A 19,130-nucleotide genomic window follows, 5' to 3' on the forward strand; every position below is an offset into this window, starting at 1 on the left:
CAGTGCTGTAAGCCTTCTATGATTCTATGAAATTTCCACTGCTGGTAAACCTGCTGCCGCTCAGTAACAGGAAGATCCAGCTCAGTGTTAGTGATTCTGAACTATCTTCAACAGAAAGAAATCACTTACTGTAGCAATCAAGTCCATTCAAGGATTGTAGATATTCTGAGCCCAGCCAGGCCTGATAAGTTTGATTCTTGATGAGTACGAATTCTTTGGTGGAGTCCTTAAACAGCAAGTCTCTGCCATCATATGAAGCAGAATCAAACATCTTAAAGCTAGTGGAAGTAATGCCAAACTTTTTCTGAAAATAAAGGATTTTTTTCAAGTGAATGGTTTGATAGAATCGACTTTCTTCAGAGTTATATAATTCATTGCCACCAAAAGAGGTGGGCTTGCCTGCATGTTGGCTCAGGGTCTACATAAATCAGTGAGATTGAAGAACTTACATTTTTGTTGTTTTAACAAAGGCTAACTTACAAATAGACACGGAAATAGAACATTGCAATTGTATTGCTTCATGTGTGCTACACAGCAATAATTCATGTTATTGTGCTGTTAACGCTCAAGAGGAAACATCACTCCCAAACTTATTTTAAATGCAAATAGATCTAACTTACACTCCATATGGGGATGTACAAATGACAAAGTATAATCCCTGCCACTTTATTGCTAAAACCAAGGGCGGCATGGCGGCGCAGTGGTTAGCACTGCTGCCGCATGCTGCTGAGGACCCAGGTTCAATCCTGGCCCCGGTCACTGTCCGTGTGAAATTTGCACATTCTCCCCATGTCTGCGTGGGTCTCACCCCCACAACCCAAAAAGATGTGCAAGGTAGGTGGATTGGCTACACTAAATTGCCCCATAATTGGGAAAAATATGAATTGGGTACTTTAAATTTATTTTTAAAATGTATTGCTAAAAGCTGCCTCACCTACTTGCTGATTGTAGCGCACAATGACTTACGAGAGAGACAAATAGAGATGAAGTTGATGAGGCTTTATTAAGCGTGACTTGTTCCCCGCAGTTCAGCAACAGACTGGAGCTGCGGGGAGAAGCCAGTGTTCTTATACTCCGCCTTCAGGGCGGAGCTAGGGATCAACGGCCAACCAGGACCCGGGATCTGTCAGCCAATAGCATCACGGCTTCACAGTCCCACATGACCCCTAATGCATACTACCACATTCACCCCTTGTTAAAATGAACCCGGCGGGGTGGTGCTTCGCATGGTGGTAGGGGTTTACAAGGCTGGTCCTGGGAGGAAAAAAATTTTTTGGCATGTCCTTTCAATGCCCTACACTTTGCCCTACATTGGGCTATGTACAGGGTTTGTGAACTATTTACAATATTCGTTACAGTCCAACAACATTCTTGTGTTACACCGATGCCACGAGTCAAGCGGGCGGTCTGGTCTTCCTTGTCGATCGCCTCAGCCCCGGTGGTGGTGCAGGTGCTTGTTCCAGCGTTATCGTCTCCGGGAGCTTTTCGGTGTCTGCTTCTGTTTCACTCCTGGTCGGACATGGGAGGAGGACCGATCCTCCCGGGAAGGGGGCGGTTGCGGGGTGCGCCGGTGGCAGGGAGGGGGTGATCGGTGTCGGGGGGGTGTGCGTGTTGCCGGCGGGCGCCAGGTCTCGCAGGGAGACCGTGTCCTGTCGGCCGTCGGGGTACGCCACGTAGGCATACTGCGGGTTCGCATGGAGGATATGAACCCTCTCGACCAACGGGTCCGACTTGTGCGCCCGCACATGTTTCCGGAGCAAGATTGGTCCTGGGGATGCCAGCCAGGTCGGCAGCGACGTTCCAGAGGAGGACTTCCTGGGGAAGACAAGGAGGCGCTCATGAGGCGTTTGGTTAGTGGTGGTACACAGCAGCGACCAGATGGAGTGGAGAGCGTCCGGGAGGACCTCCTGCCACCGTGAAACTGGGAGATCCCTGGACCGTAGGGCCAGTAGGACGGTCTTCCAGACCGTGCCGTTCTCCCTCTCTACTTGCCCGTTCCCCCGGGGGTTGTAGCTGGTCGTCCTGCTCGAGGCTATGCCCTTGCTGAGCAGGAACTGGCACAGCTCGTCACTCATGAAGGAGGACCCCCCTGTCGCTATGGATATATGCGGGGCAACCGAACAGTGTGAATATGGTGCTAAGGGCTTTAATAACTGTGCCGCTGTCATGTCGGGGCAGGGAATGGCGAAAGGGAAACGGGAGTACTCGTCCACCACGTTCAGGAAGTATGTGTTGCGATCGGTGGAGGGGAGGGGCCCTTTGAAATCCAGACTGAGGCGTTCAAAGGGGCGGGAAGCCTTGATCAGGTGTGCTCTATCTGGCCTGAAAAAGTGCGGTTTGCACTCTGCGCAGATGTGGCAGTTCCTGGTGACTGTACGGACCTCCTCCACAGAGTAGGGGAGGTTGCAGGACTTTATAAAATGGTAGAACCGAGTGACCCCCGGGTGGCAGAGGTCCTCGTGGAGGGTTTGGAGACGGTCTATTTGTGCGTTGGCACATGTGCCGCGGGATAGGGCATCGGACGGCTCGTTCAGCTTTCCGGGACGGTACAAGATCTTGTAGTTGAAGGTGGAGAGCTCGATCCTCCACCTTAAGATCTTGTCGTTTTTAATTTTGCCCCGCTGTGCATTATCGAACATGAAAGCTACCGACCGTTGGTCAGTGAGGAGAGTGAATCTCCTGCTGGCCAGGTAATGCCTCCAATGTCACACAGCTTCCACTATGGCTTGGGCTTCCTTTTCCACTGAGGAGTGGCGGATTTCTGAGGCGTGGAGGGTTCGGGAGAAGAAGGCCACGGGTCTGCCCGCTTGGTTAAGGGTGGCCGCTAGAGCTACATCGGAGGCGTCGCTCTCGACCTGGAAGGGGAGGGACTCGTCGATGGCGCGCATCGTGGCCTTTGCGATATCGGCTTTGATGCGGCTGAAGGCCTGGCGAGCCTCTGTCGACAGGGGGAAGGTAGTAGTCTGTATTAGTGGGCGGGCCTTGTCTGCATACTGGGGGACCCACTGGGCGTAATATGAAAAAAAACCCAGGCAGCGTTTCAGGGCTTTGGAGCAGTGGGGGAGGGGAAATTCCATAAGGGGGCGCATGCGTTCGGGGTCGGGGCCTATTATCCCATTGCGCACTACGTATCCCAGGATGGCCAGCCGGTTTGTGCTAAACACACACTTGTCCTCGTTGTATGTGAGGTTCAAGGCGTTTGCGGTCTGGAGGAATTTTTGGAGGTTGGCGTCGTGGTCCTGCTGATCGTGGCCGCAGATGGTTACGTTGTCGAGATACGGGAACGTGGCCTGTAACCCGTGTTGATCAACCATTCGGTCCATCTCCCGTTGGAAGACCGAGACCCCGTTTGTGACGCCAAATGGGACCCTTAGGAAGTGGTATAGTCGCCCATCTGCCTCGAAGGCTGTGTACTTGCGGTCACTTGGGCGAATGGGGAGCTGGTGATAGGCGGACTTGAGGTCCACAGTGGAGAAGACCTTATATTGGGCAATCCGATTTACCATGTCGGATATGCGGGGGAGAGGGTACGCATCTAGCTGTGTGTACCTGTTGATGGTCTATGACCATCCTTTGCTTCTCCCCGGTCTTTACTACTACCACCTGTGCTCTCCAGGGACTATTGCTGGCCTGGATTATGCCTTCCTTCAGCAACCGCTGGACTTCGGACCGGATAAATGTCCGGTCCTGGGCGCTGTACCGTCTGCTCCTAGTGGCGACGGGTTTGCAATCCGGGGTGAGGTTTGCAAACATGGATGGCGGTTCAACTTTGAGGGTTGCGAGGCCGCAGATAGTGAGTGGGGGTATTGGGCCGCCGAATTGAAACGTTAGGCTCTGCAGGTTGCACTGGAAATCTAATCCCAGTAATGTGGGCGCGCAGAGTTGGGGAAGGACGTAGAGCCTGTAGTTTTTAAACTCCCTTCCTTGCACCGTTAGGGTCACTATGCAGAACCCTTTGATCTCTACGGAGTGGGATCCTGCAGCTAGGGAAATCTTTTGCGTACTGGGACGGATGGTCAAAAAACAGTGTCTTACCGTGTCGGGGTGGATGAAGCTTTCGGTGCTCCCGGAGTCGATCAGGCATGGTGTCTCGTGTCCGTTGATCAGCACCGTTGTTGTCGTCGTCTGGAGCGTCCGGAGCCGTGCTTGATCCAGCGTCACCGAGGCCAGATGTGGTCGTAGTGTCTCAGCGTCTTCTTCGGACCCCGTGGAGCCGTCGATGCTGGGGTCCATTGTTGTCATCCAAGATGGCGGCGTCCATGAATCGCACGTGGCCGGTGGTGGACAAAATGGCCGCCCCCACGGGTCGCACGTGGTCGGGGTGGACAAAATGGCCGCCCCCATGCATCGCACATGGCTGGGGGGTCACAAGATGGCGGCGCCCATCCTCCCCTTGTGGTGGCCGGGACCCAAAATGACGGCGCCCGCGGGTCGCACCTGGGGCGCTGGGGGGTTGGGGAGTGTTTGGGATGCGCTGGACTCTTTCTTCTCCGGGGACAGCGGCGACCCCCCGGGACCGGCACACAGCCGCGAAATGGCCCTTTTTGCCGCAGCTCTTGCAAATCACTGGGCGGGCCGGGCAGCGCTGCCGGGGGTGTTTCGCCTGCCCTCAGAAATAGCAGCGGGCCCCCCCGGGATGATCTGGCGCCTTAACCGCGCAAGCCTGTGAGGGGGTCCACGGAGCTCAAGGGGCTGCCGCGCAGTCGGGGCTGTAGGCGCGGGCGTTTTGCGAGGCCACATCTAGGGAGGCTGCGATGGCCCGTGCCTCTGAGAGTCCTAGCGACTCTTTTTCTAAAAGTCTTTGGCGGATTTGGGGAGAGTTCATACCTGCCACAAACGCATCGCAAATTAACATATCCGTGTGTTCAGTCGCGTTTACCAGCGGGCAGCCGCAGCCCCGTCCCAAAATTAGCAGCGCGGCGTAGAACTCCTCTAGCGATTCTCCGGGACTTTGCCGTCTCGTTGCGAGTTGGTAGCGTGCGTAGACATGGTTCACTGGGCGAACGTAGACGCTCTTTAGTGCTGCGAGCGCCGTCGGGAAATCCTCTGCGTCTTCTATGAGAGGGTAAATTTCCGGGCTTACCCTTGAGTGCAGGACCTGTAGTTTCTGGTCTTCTGTGATCCGGCCGGGGGCCGTTCGGAGGTAGCCTTCGAAACAAGCCTGCCAGTGTTTAAAAACTGCTGCTGAGTTCACTGCGTGGGGGCTGATCCGCAGGCATTCTGGGGCGATCCTGAGCTCCATAGTCCTTTAAGCACGCTTAATAAATTGTAGCGCACAATGACTTACGAGAGAGACGAATAGAGATGAAGTCGATGAGGCTTTATTAAGCGTGACTTGTTCCCCGCAGTTCAGCAACAGACTGGAGCTGCGGGGAGAAGCCCGTGTTCTTATACTCCGCCTTCAGGGCGGAGCTAGGGATCAACAGCCAACCAGGACCCGGGATCTGTCAGCCAATAGCATCACGGCTTCACAGTCCCACATGACCCCTAATGCATACTACCACACTGTATTAACAGAATGTGAGCTGATTTGATCTGTGTATGGTGTTCCATACATCGGGAGGAACTTCCCCCAATTCTTTCACAAGCCACCTCATCAATCAAATAACCTAACTCTTTCACATGAACTCTATTCTCGGGTTTTTCAACGTGTGGGTCGCGACCCGCAGGTGGGTGGGCTTCAGAAGGGTTGTGGAGCCAAAGATCGCATGTAATTGGATCGGGGTGGAGGGTAGAATTAAGTGTCTTTGTGTACTTGGAAGCATTGCCATGCGATTATTTGCATTCTGACAGGGCTGACAAAAACATTAGTTTCCTGTCTCCACAAAAATATGGTGAATCGAACAGCGCAGCACCCCCCCCCCCCCCCCCCCCCCCAGCACCGTCACAGTGACAATCAAACTCTTTCTTGTTTTGAACACATCACTGCGAGGCGTACAGCTGATGTTCCACGAAAAGCCAAAAGAAAACAAATCACTTCCAAGTTAAAGTTGGCAGTGAATGCAGAAACCAATCTATCGGGAATTTATATCACCGGCAAAATAGCTTCACTGGAAATCTTGCTTAAAAGTACCATTGTGTTATATTTTGTGGAAATGTATTTACATCTGCAGCAGCCAGCCAGGTAGGAATCATCAATGGACGCACAAACTGTATGGCCTTTGATAAATCTTTCCTCATGTTAGCGATTGAAAGCTTCAAGTTTGTACACAAAGGCAGTGTATTCATTCTACAGTTTTAGTGATGTGTCTCGTTTTTGCAGTAAGTTATCACTGCACATGAAGAACAGGCTTCCAGGTCACAGAAGAGAATTTTGAGGATAACATTGGCAGCAAAAAATAAATAAGTAGCCATCAATTAACTTCAGAATTCCCCAGTAGGTCGAAATGTAAGAGGTGACTATTTAATGCCCATAGCAAGTTTAAGTTGAGAATTTGATCGCAGCTCCCAAATGTCTGTTCAAATCATGAGCTTCAGTTAGAGGCAGAAGGACAATTTTCCAAGTCTCACATTTTCGTGGAAGAAGAAAATCAATCATTACATTTCACACTCAATAGGCATCTACTTACTGATTCAGCAGTTACAACAATTGACGTGGAAAGTATTTGAAATGAATTGCTGCATTTACTCGTGAAAACTGTATAACCACCCAATTTGTTGTCTGGAAATTCGATAGACTGAGCAGGACGTCAGTAAAATATTAAAGATTAAATCATAATTTTTATGTGCGGAAGCGGCGAGGTTATGAGTGTGCAATGTCATTACTTGGGAAAACTGAAAAGAAATTGGGAGACTGCAGGTCGGCATGGTGGTTAGCACTGCTGCCTCACGACACCGAGGACACAGGTTCAATCCCGACCCCAGGTCACAGTCTGTGTGGAGCTTGCACATTCTCCCGTGTCTGTGTGAATCTCACCCTCACAACCCAAAGATGTGCAGGGTAGGTGGATTGGCCGCACTAAATTGCCCCACAATTGAGGGAAAAAAAGAATTGAATACTCTAAAAAAAAAAAATTAAAATTGGGAGACTGCAGTTGTAATGTGACTGGACTAGCAAACTAGCAAACTGGACTAGCAGACAAATGGTCTGGGGGCACATGGGTTCAAAAATCGCACCGTGGCAGCTGGTGGAATTTAATTTTTGATGATTGGTGGCACAATGGTCATCACTGCTGCTTCACCGTACCAGGGGCCTAGGTTCAAATCCAGTCTTGGGTGACTGTGGAGTTTGTGTGGAGTTTGCTCCCCGTGTCTGCGTGGCTTTCCTCTGGTGCTCCGCTTTCCCCCCACAGTCCAAAGATGTGCAGGTTAGGTGGATTGGCCATGATAAATTGCCCCTTAGTGACCAAAGGATGTGCAGATTAGGTCAGGTTATGGGGATATGGCAGGGGAGTGGGCCTGGGTAGGGTCTCTTTCAAAGGGTAGGTACAGACTCGATGTGCCGAATGGTCTCCTCCTGCTCTCTGGGGATTCACTTGTGTGCTTTTCGTATTCTTTATGCAAAAGCTGTTTCAACTAAGTATCACGTCTAATTTTCTCTTGTTCGTAAATACTTCTTTAGAGGTTTTTAAAAAAATGTATTTAATTTTACAAATAGGCTGTCGGTAGAAAGCCTCCATACCTGAGCAGCATCCAGAGCATTGAAGACAGATGTTCCATCAGTATCCGATCTGACTACAACTGCATGGACAGGCACTCTGGCAAGGTGGCATGCCTTCCAATCTGTTACACCAGCACGGCTTCCATCACGACACAGAAGCTGATAGTTGCTCGAATTAAGGATTTTTGCCCATGCCATGGGATTTTTTCCTGTAAAACAGTTTATTGCCATCATTGGCCAAATCATACTATGTATAAAATTCTAACAGGAGTAGACAGGTTAAATGCAGGAAGGATGCTCCCGATGGTGGGTGTGTCAAGAACCAGGGGTAACAGTCTGAGGATATGGGATAGACCATTTCGAACAGAGATAAGGTGAGATTTCTTCACCCAGTGAGTGGTGAGCCTGTGGAATTTGTTACCACAGGAAATCGTTGAGGCCAAAACATTGTATGTTTTCAAGAAGCAGTTAGATATAGCACTTGGGGCGAAGGGGATCAAAGAGATGGGGGGAAGCAGGATTAGGCTATTAAGTTGGATGATCAGCCTCCTCCTGCTCCTATTTTCTGTGCTTCTATGATGCTCCACATAATTCACATTTCTCAACTACCAACGCAGTTACAATTTAGAGCAGCCAAGTAAAAATTGTAGCTGCGATTATTACATTTGCTGAGTCTGTAATACAAAGAGCAACAACTCGTCAGTGCTGCCTAAATCAGCACTCGTTTGATCATACTTTGGTGCAACGCCTGCCATCCTTTGACACTAAATGCCTAACATTGGCTCAAATGCGATTGACCTGAGCTCAAGTGCTCTACCACTTGAGCAGAGAGATTACATCAATCCCAAATCTGTTGTTAAGGAGTAAAATCAAGCATTTCACAGGCTTGGGAAACAAAACAAAGTCAGGAGTGGGGGGGGGGGAGGGAAGGAAGACGAAGAACAAGTAATCCTTGAACAAACTCACAGCTGTCCTAGTGAGACAATTACAAACAGTCATTTTCCAGTACCATAGTGTGCCATGCCTCAGTCAGGCACAGCCCCAGTGCTCTTGTGTATGTTACATAAGGGCTTATATCATCTCTGCCATACATCAGATCTTCAGGCTGTGCTAACACAGATTCTGAATGAGTTGGCTAAGTGTTTTTCTTTCAAGAACTCTGGAAGCAGGTGCAACCCAGAATCCCTTCATTGACAGTAACAAGCGTTAGAATTCGTAGGAAAAAAAATTCAGATAAGAACCCTACACATTAAGAGTATAATCAAAATAGGGCTACCACAATGCTTTTGATGCAGATTTATAAAGCAAAGTACTTTACAAAGATTTATAAACAAGGTAGGGGAACTGGCAGCGTGGGTTGGTACCTGGGACTTCGATGTTGTGGCCATTTCGGAGACATGGATAGAGCAGGGACAGGAATGAATGTTGCAGGTTCCGGGGTTTAGGTGTTTTAGTAAGCTCAGAGAAGGAGGCAAAAGAGGGGGAGGTGTGGCGCTGCTAGTCAAGAGCAGTATTACGGTGGCGGAGAGGATGCTAGATGGGGACTCTTCTGCCGAGGTAGTATGGGCTGAAGTTAGAAACAGGAAAGGAGAGGTCACCCTGTTGGGAGTTTTTTATAGGCCTCCTAATAGTTCTAGGGATGTAGAGGAAAGGATGGCGAAGATGATTCTGGATATGAGCGAAAGTAACAGGGTAGTTATTATGGGAGATTTTAACTTTCCAAATATTGACTGGAAAAGATATAGTTCGAGTACAATAGATGGGTCGTTTTTTGTACAGTGTGTGCAGGAGGGTTTCCTGAAACAATATGTTGACAGGCCAACAAGAGGCGAGGCCACGTTGGATTTGGTTTTGGGTAATGAACCAGGCCAGGTGTTGGATTTGGAGGTAGGAGAGCACTTTGGGGACAGTGACCACAATTCGGTGACGTTTACGTTAATGATGGAAAGGGATAAGTATACACCGCAGGGCAAGAGTTATAGCTGGGGGAAGGGCAATTATGATGCCATTAGACGTGACTTGGGGGGGATAAGGTGGAGAAGTAGGCTGCAAGTGTTGGGCACACTGGATAAGTGGGGCTTGTTCAAGGATCAGCTACTGCGTGTTCTTGATAAGTATGTACCGGTCAGACAGGGAGGGAGGCGTCGAGCGAGGGAACCGTGGTTTACCAAGGAAGTGGAATCTCTTGTTAAGAGGAAGAAGGAGGCCTATGTGAAGATGAAGTGTGAAGTTTCGGTTGGGGCGTTGGATAGTTACAAGGTAGCGAGGAAGGATCTAAAGAGAGAGCTAAGACGAGCAAGGAGGGGACATGAGAAGTATTTGGCAGGAAGGATCAAGGAAAACCCAAAAGCTTTCTATAGGTATGTCAGGAATAAGCGAATGACTAGGGAAAGAGTAGGACCAGTCAAGGACAGGGATGGGAAATTGTGTGTGGAGTCTGAAGAGATAGGCGAGATACTAAATGAATATTTTTCGTCAGTATTCACTCAGGAAAAAGATAATGTTGTGGAGGAGAATGCTGAGCCCCAGGCTAATAGAATAGATTGCATTGAGGTACGTAGGGAAGAGGTGTTGGCAATTCTGGACAGGCTGAAAATAGATAAGTCCCCGGGACCTGATGGGATTTATCCTAGGATTCTATGGGAGGCCAGGGAAGAGATTGCTGGACCTTTGGCTTTGATTTTTATGTCATCATTGGCTACAGGAATAGTGCCAGAGGACTGGAGGACAGCAAATGTGGTCCCTTTGTTCAAAAAGGGGAGCAGAGACAACCCCGGCAACTATAGGCCGGTGAGCCTCACGTCTGTAGTGGGTAAAGTCTTGGAGGGGATTATAAGAGACAAGATTTATAATCATCTAGATAGGAATAATATGATCAGGGATAGTCAGCATGGCTTTGTGAAGGGTAGGTCATGCCTCACAAACCTTATTGAGTTCTTTGAGAAGGTGACTGAACAGGTAGACGAGGGTAGAGCAGTTGATGTGGTGTATATGGATTTCAGCAAAGCGTTTGATAAGGTTCCCCACGGTAGGCTATTGCAAAAAATACGGAGGCTGGGGATTGAGGGTGATTTAGAGATGTGGATCAGAAATTGGCTAGCTGAAAGAAGACAGAGGGTGGTGGTTGATGGGAAATGTTCAGAATAGAGTACAGTCACAAGTGGAGTACCACAAGGATCTGTTCTGGGGCCGTTGCTGTTTGTCATTTTTATCAATGACCTAGAGGAAGGCGCAGAAGGGTGGGTGAGTAAATTTGCAGACGATACTAAAGTCGGTGGTGTTGTCGATAGTGTGGAAGGATGTAGCAGATTACAGAGGGATATAGATAAGCTGCAGAGCTGGGCCGAGAGGTGGCAAATGGAGTTTAATGTAGAGAAGTGTGAGGTGATTCACTTTGGAAGGAATAACAGGAATGCGGAATATTTGGCTAATGGTAAAGTTCTTGAAAGTGTGGATGAGCAGAGGGATCTAGGTGTCCATGTACATAGATCCCTGAAAGTTGCCACCCAGGTTGATAGGGTTGTGAAGAAGGCCTATGGAATGTTGGCCTTTATTGGTAGAGGGATTGAGTTCCGGAGTCGGGAGGTCATGTTGCAGCTGTACAGAACTCTGGTACGGCCGCATTTGGAGTATTGCGTACAGTTCTGGTCACCGCATTATAGGAAGGACGTGGAGGCTTTGGAGCGGGTGCAGAGGAGATTTACCAGGATGTTGCCTGGTATGGAGGGAAAATCTTATGAGGAAAGGCTGATGGACTTGAGGTTGTTTTCGTTGGAGAGAAGAAGGTTAAGAGGAGACTTAATAGAGGCATACAAAATGATCAGGGGGTTGGATAGGGTGGACAGTGAGAGCCTTCTCCCGCGGATGGATATGGCTGGCACGAGGGGACATAACTTTAAACTGAGGGGTAATAGATATAGGACAGAGGTCAGAGGTAGGTTCTTTACGCAAAGAGTAGTGAGGCCGTGGAATGCCCTACCTGCTACAGTGGTGAACTCGCCAACATTGAGGGCATTTAAAAGTTTATTGGATAAACATATGGATGATAATGGCATAGTGTAGGTTGGATGGCTTTTGTTTCGGTGCAACATCGTGGGCCGAAGGGCCTGTACTGCGCTGTATTGTTCTATGTTCTACTCCAACGGTAACTGCGTCAGGCCATGAACATCCCATGGTTTGTTCTTACCCTAGAAGACTGCATTTGCTTGGGCAACTTCTGATCATACCTTTGCTGTCATCCAACCATCGGATATAGAAACGGCTCTTTGCTCGCTAGACAAGAATTTTAACCGAGCGAAGCTGACAAGTTGATCTCTCCTTTCATATAAGATACAGGATTTGATCACATGACAAGTCTGACCATGTGATGTCAGCAACTGTTATTTCATTTTTCTCATGATGGACTGGGTCTCTGTGGTTGAGTTTTGTTTGTGCTTTTGCACCAACAGCTGTTGTGTGCAACGTTACAACAACCAGGTGGCCATCGGTGAGCAGGCAAAGAAGTGAAACCTAGGGCTAGGCCAGGGAAGAGGGGAAACTGTATATGGAGGGAGCCATTCAAAAAGTGAAAGTCAGAGATGGCAGAAATTTGGGATCCACCAGCAACTAACAATAGTTCGCAGAAATTGCACCGATAAGTAGTAGTAAGACCAAAATCAATCAAATTTCCCTTGAAACCAGTACTAACATAAAAGATCACTAAAAATCCACATATTCAGGCGGCACGGTGGTGCAGTGTTAGCACTGCTACCTCACGGTGCTGAGGACCCAGGTTCGATCCCGGACCCCTGTCTGTGTGGAATTTGTACATTCTCCCAGTGTCTGCGTGGGTCTCACCCCCACCAACCCAAAGATCTGCAGGTAGGTGGATTGGCCATGCTAAATTGCCCCTTAATTGGAAAAAAAAGAGAATTGGGCACTTAAATTTATTTTTTAAAAATAAAAAATAAAAATCCATATTCTATTAGTAATAGGTGTAATACCCCAAAGTCTATCTATATCTAATAGGAACAGTGGGGCAGCTAGTATTGAGGAAGCGGGGGGCTGCAGAATGACTTGGATAGGCTAGGAGAGTGGGCAAAGAAGTGGCAGATGGAATACAATGTGGAAAAGTGTGAGGATATGCACTTTGGAAGGAAGAATGGAGGCACAGACTATTTTCTAAATGGGAAAATAGTTAGGAAATCAGAAGCACAAAGGGATTTGGGAGTCCTAGTTCAGATTCTCTGTGCAGGTTCAGTATGCAGTTAGGAAAGCAAATGCAATGTTAGCATTCATGTCAAGAGGGCTAGAGTACAAGATCAAGGATGTACTTCTGAGGCTGTATAAGGCTCTGTTCAGACCCCATTTGGAGTATTGTGAGCAGTTTTGAGCCCCGTATATAAGGAAGGATGTTGCTGGCCTTGGAAAGGGTTCAGAGGAGGGTCACAAGAATGATCCCTGGAATGATGAGCTTGTTGTATGAGGAACGGTTGAGGACTCTGGGTCTGTACTCGGTGGAGTTTAGAAGGATGAGAAGGAATCTTATTGAAACTTATAGGATACTGTGAGGCCTGGATTGAGTGGACATGGAGAGGATGTTTCCACTAGTAGGAAAAACTAGAACCAGAGGGCACAACCTCTGACTGAAGGGACAATCCTTTAAAACAGAGATGAGGAGGAATTTCTTCAGCCAGAGGGTGGAAAATCTGTGGAACTCTTTGTTGCAGAAGGCTATGGAGGCCAAATCACTGAGTGCCTTTAAGTCAGAGATAGATTTGATTAATAAGGAGATCATGGGTTATGGGGAGAAGGCTGAAGAATGGGGATCAGAAATATATCAGCCATGATTAAATGGCGGAGCAGACCCAATGGGCCGAATGGCCTAATTCTGCTCCTATATCTTATGGTCTTATTATGATCTTATGGAACCCTATCATCCACTGATATTCACCCGAATCTCCTTGCACTGCACAAAGTGCAATCAGGTTCCCTTGTGGAGAACACTTTGACAGTTCTGATATCTCTCCCTGTCCTTTTAGACTTTGGTTTCGATTCAGTTTATGTGTGAAAATGAAAACTCTGAAGTGGAGGCCTCAGTTGGAGATGATTTATGCATAGACTTCATTCCTCAGAATGGTGCCTGCAGAAACTAATCTGAATCAACGTAAGATCACACAGAAGGGTTGTGAGTTTGATGTTTGGGCATCAGACAGGGGACACATCGTCCTAAAGCACATTCCATGTGTAAGACAATCAGTGAGAAAGGCCATGGGAGCTTGCAAGTATGTTTTAAACTTAAAGTTAGCAGAGGAAACATAAGGAGACTACAGATGTGTTCATCAATCATGTTTGAATATCATAATATAATACCATTCCTTTAACAGACCAAGCACAATGGAACAGAATATAGAAAGTTACACTGTTACTCACCATCTGTATTCTCTGGCACAGTAGAATGTTTAACAAAGGCAATATCACCCCTTTGTTCAGCCAGGCACCTGAAGTGAAACAGGGGTACGTTTAAATAGCCAGGTACAGGTAAAATGTATGTTGATGATAAGATGTAAAAGCTGTACCAAATGATACAGCAGTATGTTGTGATTCCTTCAGCTACCCCACCCTTTCATCTCCAAACCTAAGCCACCCACGAAAGTCACAATCGGCATCCAGAACAAAATATTTTGCAAAACATTTCTTTATCGAACAAGGATCAATATTCAAGAGCTTGTGGGCAATGTGTTTACATTAAATAACATTTTTCCACCAGCGCCATTTGCTGCTAATTACACAACTGTAACCTGGGGAGTAAGGAGCGGAGTTGTGCACAGTATTGATACTAGCGGGAGGAGGTAAGCGGGAAAAACTTGGGGGTGGGATTCTCTGAAAATGGTCCCCACGCCGGCGACAAAACAGGCGCGAATCACTCTGGACGTTTTTCTCAAAAGTTGTACTTTGAAAACTCATGCACTCACGGTTTCACTGTGTGATACAACAGGATGCAGTGCAGCAGAAAGCTTCAATCTCTACCTCTCTGCTGAGTTCCTAATCTCAGTCTGATTACCAGGAGGAGGAAATTTAGATAATAAAATCACTATTGGGCTACCTAGAAGTTCACTGCAGAGAGGTATTGGCAAAGGCTGACACTAGATCACCCAGATGTTCTTTAACTGCTGCTTGTATGATCCCAGTGTGAAAAATAAAAATAATGCTAACCAACTTTTATCCAGGCTAAGTTTCTCAATGATGTACTTGAGGATGGTAAATCACTTCAAAAATATTTATGCCTTGCCTCATGTTTTGAAGGTCTGGATAATCAGCGTACTCAATATTACTCAACCACCTAAAGTGCTTCACAGGTCAGCAGCATGGTATTCCATACAAAGGAACATAAATATGAATAGAACAGGGAAATATAGTGGGTGCCAAAGATCCTCCAAGGCAGCCAAGAACAAAAGCTGGTTTAGCTTGCTGTTTTGGCAAATGGGGTTGAAGTCCACACTTGGGTCAATTGCCCTGAGGCTCACTTAAATGCTGATTGCCATTTCAAATTGGGCTCATTAAGGAGGCTGCCGACTACTTTGGTCACAAGCCCTTGCCTTAACAGTAACCAGCTATTTGGGAATTAAGAAGATATGGATGTGGATTCACAAGCGCGACTTAAAGGGATACCCACCATTTCATGTTTACTTGCTACTGATGCTGTGAAAAGGACCTCAGGACCATTTCTAGGACACTTCCCGGAACTCTAACAATATTCTGTTAATTCCTTATAACTTCTTAAAGAGATTGAGTGCTGTCCTACTCCACTTTATAGGATCACCAGAGTGCTTGGTCGTCAGCATCTTGCTAGGGGTCTGCATGAGGGATAGAAGGAGGGCATGAGCCCAGGCAGATCTGCATCAATTGCTGCAGCAGAGAACAGGATGCTGAGGAGGATGAGATGGCATCCTTTCCTTCCGCACAGGCAGGACAGCCCTCTATCTCTGGATGGGCCTCTGTCACCAGGATCTCTGATGTCACATCCAAAGACCTGTTAGCACTGTCCCTTTAAGCCACCCTGCAGTTTGCCAGTGTGTGCTCACAGCACACTCTGCACCTTGAGTGGAAGTAGATGCCAGGAGCCTACGTAAGCAGCTTCGTGCAAATTACACCTAATCAGCACCGAGTGCTAAACCTTCAGGTTTCTGGTTTAGCACCTGCTGTCAAATTCAAATTATGATAATCAGCAGTTAGGAACCAAAACTACACGCTAAAACCTTTTTCAAAAACATTGACTTATTAGCACAGCGCCTGTTTACTGCCTATTTTCACCCGTTGGCTAAAATAACCCCAGTTGGCCTGGCAGATTCTAGAATAAGTCATAGCCCACTACATAAAACATTTTGTAATACCACATTACTGCTTCTCTTCTTGAGAGAATTTTGAGTGCAAATTCTTTGTTATATTAACCCTGCAATAACTGAGCTACAGTCATTAAACCAAAGGTTTGATCAAGACTTTTTTCCCATCATCATTTCATAACAGTTTTGTGGTGCACTAAACGTCAGGATAAATGAATCTATTCCCTCTTGAGTGAAACATGCAATGAGATGAACCTTTTTTTTACCAACACTGAAGGTAACCTATCAGTAGTATTGACATGGAATAAGCTAACTAAATATGGAGACGGGACTGAACCTGGGAACTTGCACTACACCCATTAGGTCAGTAAAAGGGATCAATCTTATGATCTTTATCTAACATACTGTCAAGTGCTTTAAATGGTTGTGAAACTATTTGTTACAGTTTACAATAAAAGAACACAGGTGTTGAAATTTTATACCTGAATGCCCCATTGTCGCCAAAATATCTCTCGTTAGCATTGTCTGCACATTTGTTTTCGCCTTTTTCATCACCGACACACAACTGGCAAAGACTTGATGGGAAATTTATCTGTTGTGCTCCAGGAATGCAACTTTGAGTGAAAAACTCACTCACAGCTGAAAAGAAGCACAATAAATAATTAAGCAGTAGTGATCAGGCTTGGAAGGATAGCCCACCTTGAATCAATATCTTCTGTCAAGAATTGAAATTGGATTATGAATTTTGTTGCACAAACTTCAGTCAGATTTTTTGTCGGATGACGGAATAAAGCTGCGAGACAAAGACGTAAAAGAAAATGACGGGTAATCTTACACTTTATCACAAGGTGGGAGGCAAGCTATCGTAAATGGGTTATTCAATTTATATGCTGCCTGATGGTAATTTTTATCCTTGCTCCCTAACTTACAGAGGATCAATGTCAAGTTCCTGGGTGCCTTACAAATAGTGGTGATTGCGTATATTTTCATTTCATAGACATAAACTCGGTTTAACTGATCGACTAAATGAGAGGTATTATGTTATATCAGGTTCCACCCATTTAGCCACCATTCCAATTTTACAAATGTATTTTATTTTGCACCAGCAGTGCCCACCAGTTTGTCGTTTGTTATATTATCCTTAGGTCTCAATTACAGCAGACAGATATTCACACATTCGTCCAGTCTTTACACTCAAAAAACATTCGATCATCCATTGTCCACTGACTTTTTTTTTAAAATTTAGAGTACTCAATTCATTTTTGTTTCCCAATTAAGGGGCAATTTAGCGTGGCCAATCCACCTACCTTGCACATCTTTGGGTTGTGGGGGCGAAACCCACGCAAACAAGGGGAGAATGTGTAAACTCCATACGGACAGTGACCCAGAGCCAGGATCGAACCTGGGACCTCGGCGCCGTGAAGCCACAGTGCTAACACACTGTGCCACTGTACTGCCCTCATTGTCCAATTACAATGGGTGTCCTGAAAAGGTCTGTTGCTTGTGATTCTCTACTTCTATGTTCCACCATAGACTTCTATGTTGACCCACTCAGATGAATGGCTATGGTGGCACAGTGGGTATCTTAGTGGACTATTGGCCTAAACTAATAACCCAGGGATCCTGAGTTTAAATCCAGTGGGGCAGTTTGAGAATTAGATTTTGGTTTTTGAAATAGCTATCATTTAAAGTGACAGTGAAGCCGTCAGATTTTTTTAAAAACCTAGCTGGTTCATTAATAGAAATACTTATTATGTAAACTGGGTGGCACGGAGGGGCAGTGGTTAGCACTGATGTAAGATTATTTTTTTAAATTTAGAGTACCCAATCCTCTTTTTCCAATTAAGGGGCAATTTAGCTTGGCTAATCCACTACCCTCCACATCTTTTTGAGTTTGGGGGGGGGGGGGGGGGGGGGGGGGGTGGTGGTGGTGGTGAGACCCACGCAGACACGGGGAGAATGTGCAAACTCCCCATGGACAGTGACCTGGGGCCCGGATCGAACCAGGGTCCTCGCCACCTTGCCACCCCCCGACGTAAGATGATTGACCTGAAATGTTAACTCTGAACATTTCAGAATTTCTATTTTTAAGATTTGCAGCAATATTTTGAGATAAATTTGAAGCTTTTCTCTTGTTATTGTTATTTTGTTTCTTTTCACCTTCTTGGTCAGAAGATTTTGTGTTCAGTGTTCTGGGACTATCATATTTTTGGTATATTCACTATACTGGGATAATGGCTTTTCCATTCGTGGGTCTTTAAACAGGCTGGTGAATAGTCTCCACACGTTGTGGAAACCTTCTTCTGAACCTCGGATGACGTATTTGACCTTTTCTAGTCTGAGAACTTCTGCTAGTTCAGACAGCGAGTCTGCGGCCGATCACTAGCCGAGCAGGAGTCTTTGGCAAGCGATAAGGTCTGCCCCTATCTCCATAAAGAGCTCTGGCTGTTTCGATACCCCAAGGACCTCCACTAGTGGGCACGGCTCCACCCTCATCACCACAACTTTGGACCTGGCCCAAACAAGGTTGTCCAGTACCCGACAAGCCTAGGCCAAGACCTGTGGGTGTGGTTGCCCGGTTGCTGAGGTTATTCATGAAGGCCCCGCCTTCTCACACCTGCCCATCTGTGGTGATCCTCAGGTTAAATCACCACCAGTCAGCTCTCTGCCTCAAAACAGGAAAACAGCCTATGGTCATTTGGGACTATGGCACCTTCACTTCATTTGGGCAGAGACTGTTTCCTGCCTTCACATTTGTCATGACAGCTACTGAATATTTGTTATCCAGTCGAATTATGTCCAGTTGAAAAATGTGTGGACATTCCCAAAGTTACTAACATTTTTGCTCCATGAGTGGCCTTATACATTTAAGGATGTCTTTAAATCTAGCCATCAGCTTTGTATCTTTAAGAATTGTTTACATGCACGTTCCTCATCTCCTTTGCAATGAACTCTTAATGGAAGGCTCAATATGGGCCAAGATCTCACCCATATTATATGACTGAAGTTGAACCTGTAAAATCAGACAATGTCAGCGTGCTCACACCCCAATTAGTGATCAGAGGCCTAATCATGTCCCTGATCAGTCACAGAGAACGATATTAGAAATGATAGGGAAATTCTTCTTTGCCCAATGATGTAAAGGCTCCTGAAGCCAAGTTTTTATCAATAGTGTTGCATTTATTTTTTTTTTAAACTTTGTTATATAA

The 19,130-nt window shown here is 46.8% G+C and overlaps 1 protein-coding gene across 1 annotated transcript in view; it reads right to left on the minus strand.

The window, feature by feature from the left end:
* Positions 1-19,130, minus strand: part of meltf (melanotransferrin) — an 85,938-nt gene that overhangs the window by 40,033 nt on the left and 26,775 nt on the right. Inside the window, exons 5-8 of the mRNA XM_072474054.1 lie at positions 16,404-16,560; positions 14,012-14,079; positions 7,622-7,809; positions 130-304 (exon numbers count right to left, since the gene is read on the minus strand). Of these exons, the coding sequence (XP_072330155.1) occupies positions 130-304; positions 7,622-7,809; positions 14,012-14,079; positions 16,404-16,560 (588 nt within the window). The remainder of the gene's footprint in view (positions 1-129; positions 305-7,621; positions 7,810-14,011; positions 14,080-16,403; positions 16,561-19,130) is intronic.

The sequence above is a fragment of the Scyliorhinus torazame genome, chromosome 14, assembly GCF_047496885.1.
Source record: "Scyliorhinus torazame isolate Kashiwa2021f chromosome 14, sScyTor2.1, whole genome shotgun sequence".
Lineage (NCBI taxonomy): Eukaryota > Metazoa > Chordata > Chondrichthyes > Carcharhiniformes > Scyliorhinidae > Scyliorhinus > Scyliorhinus torazame.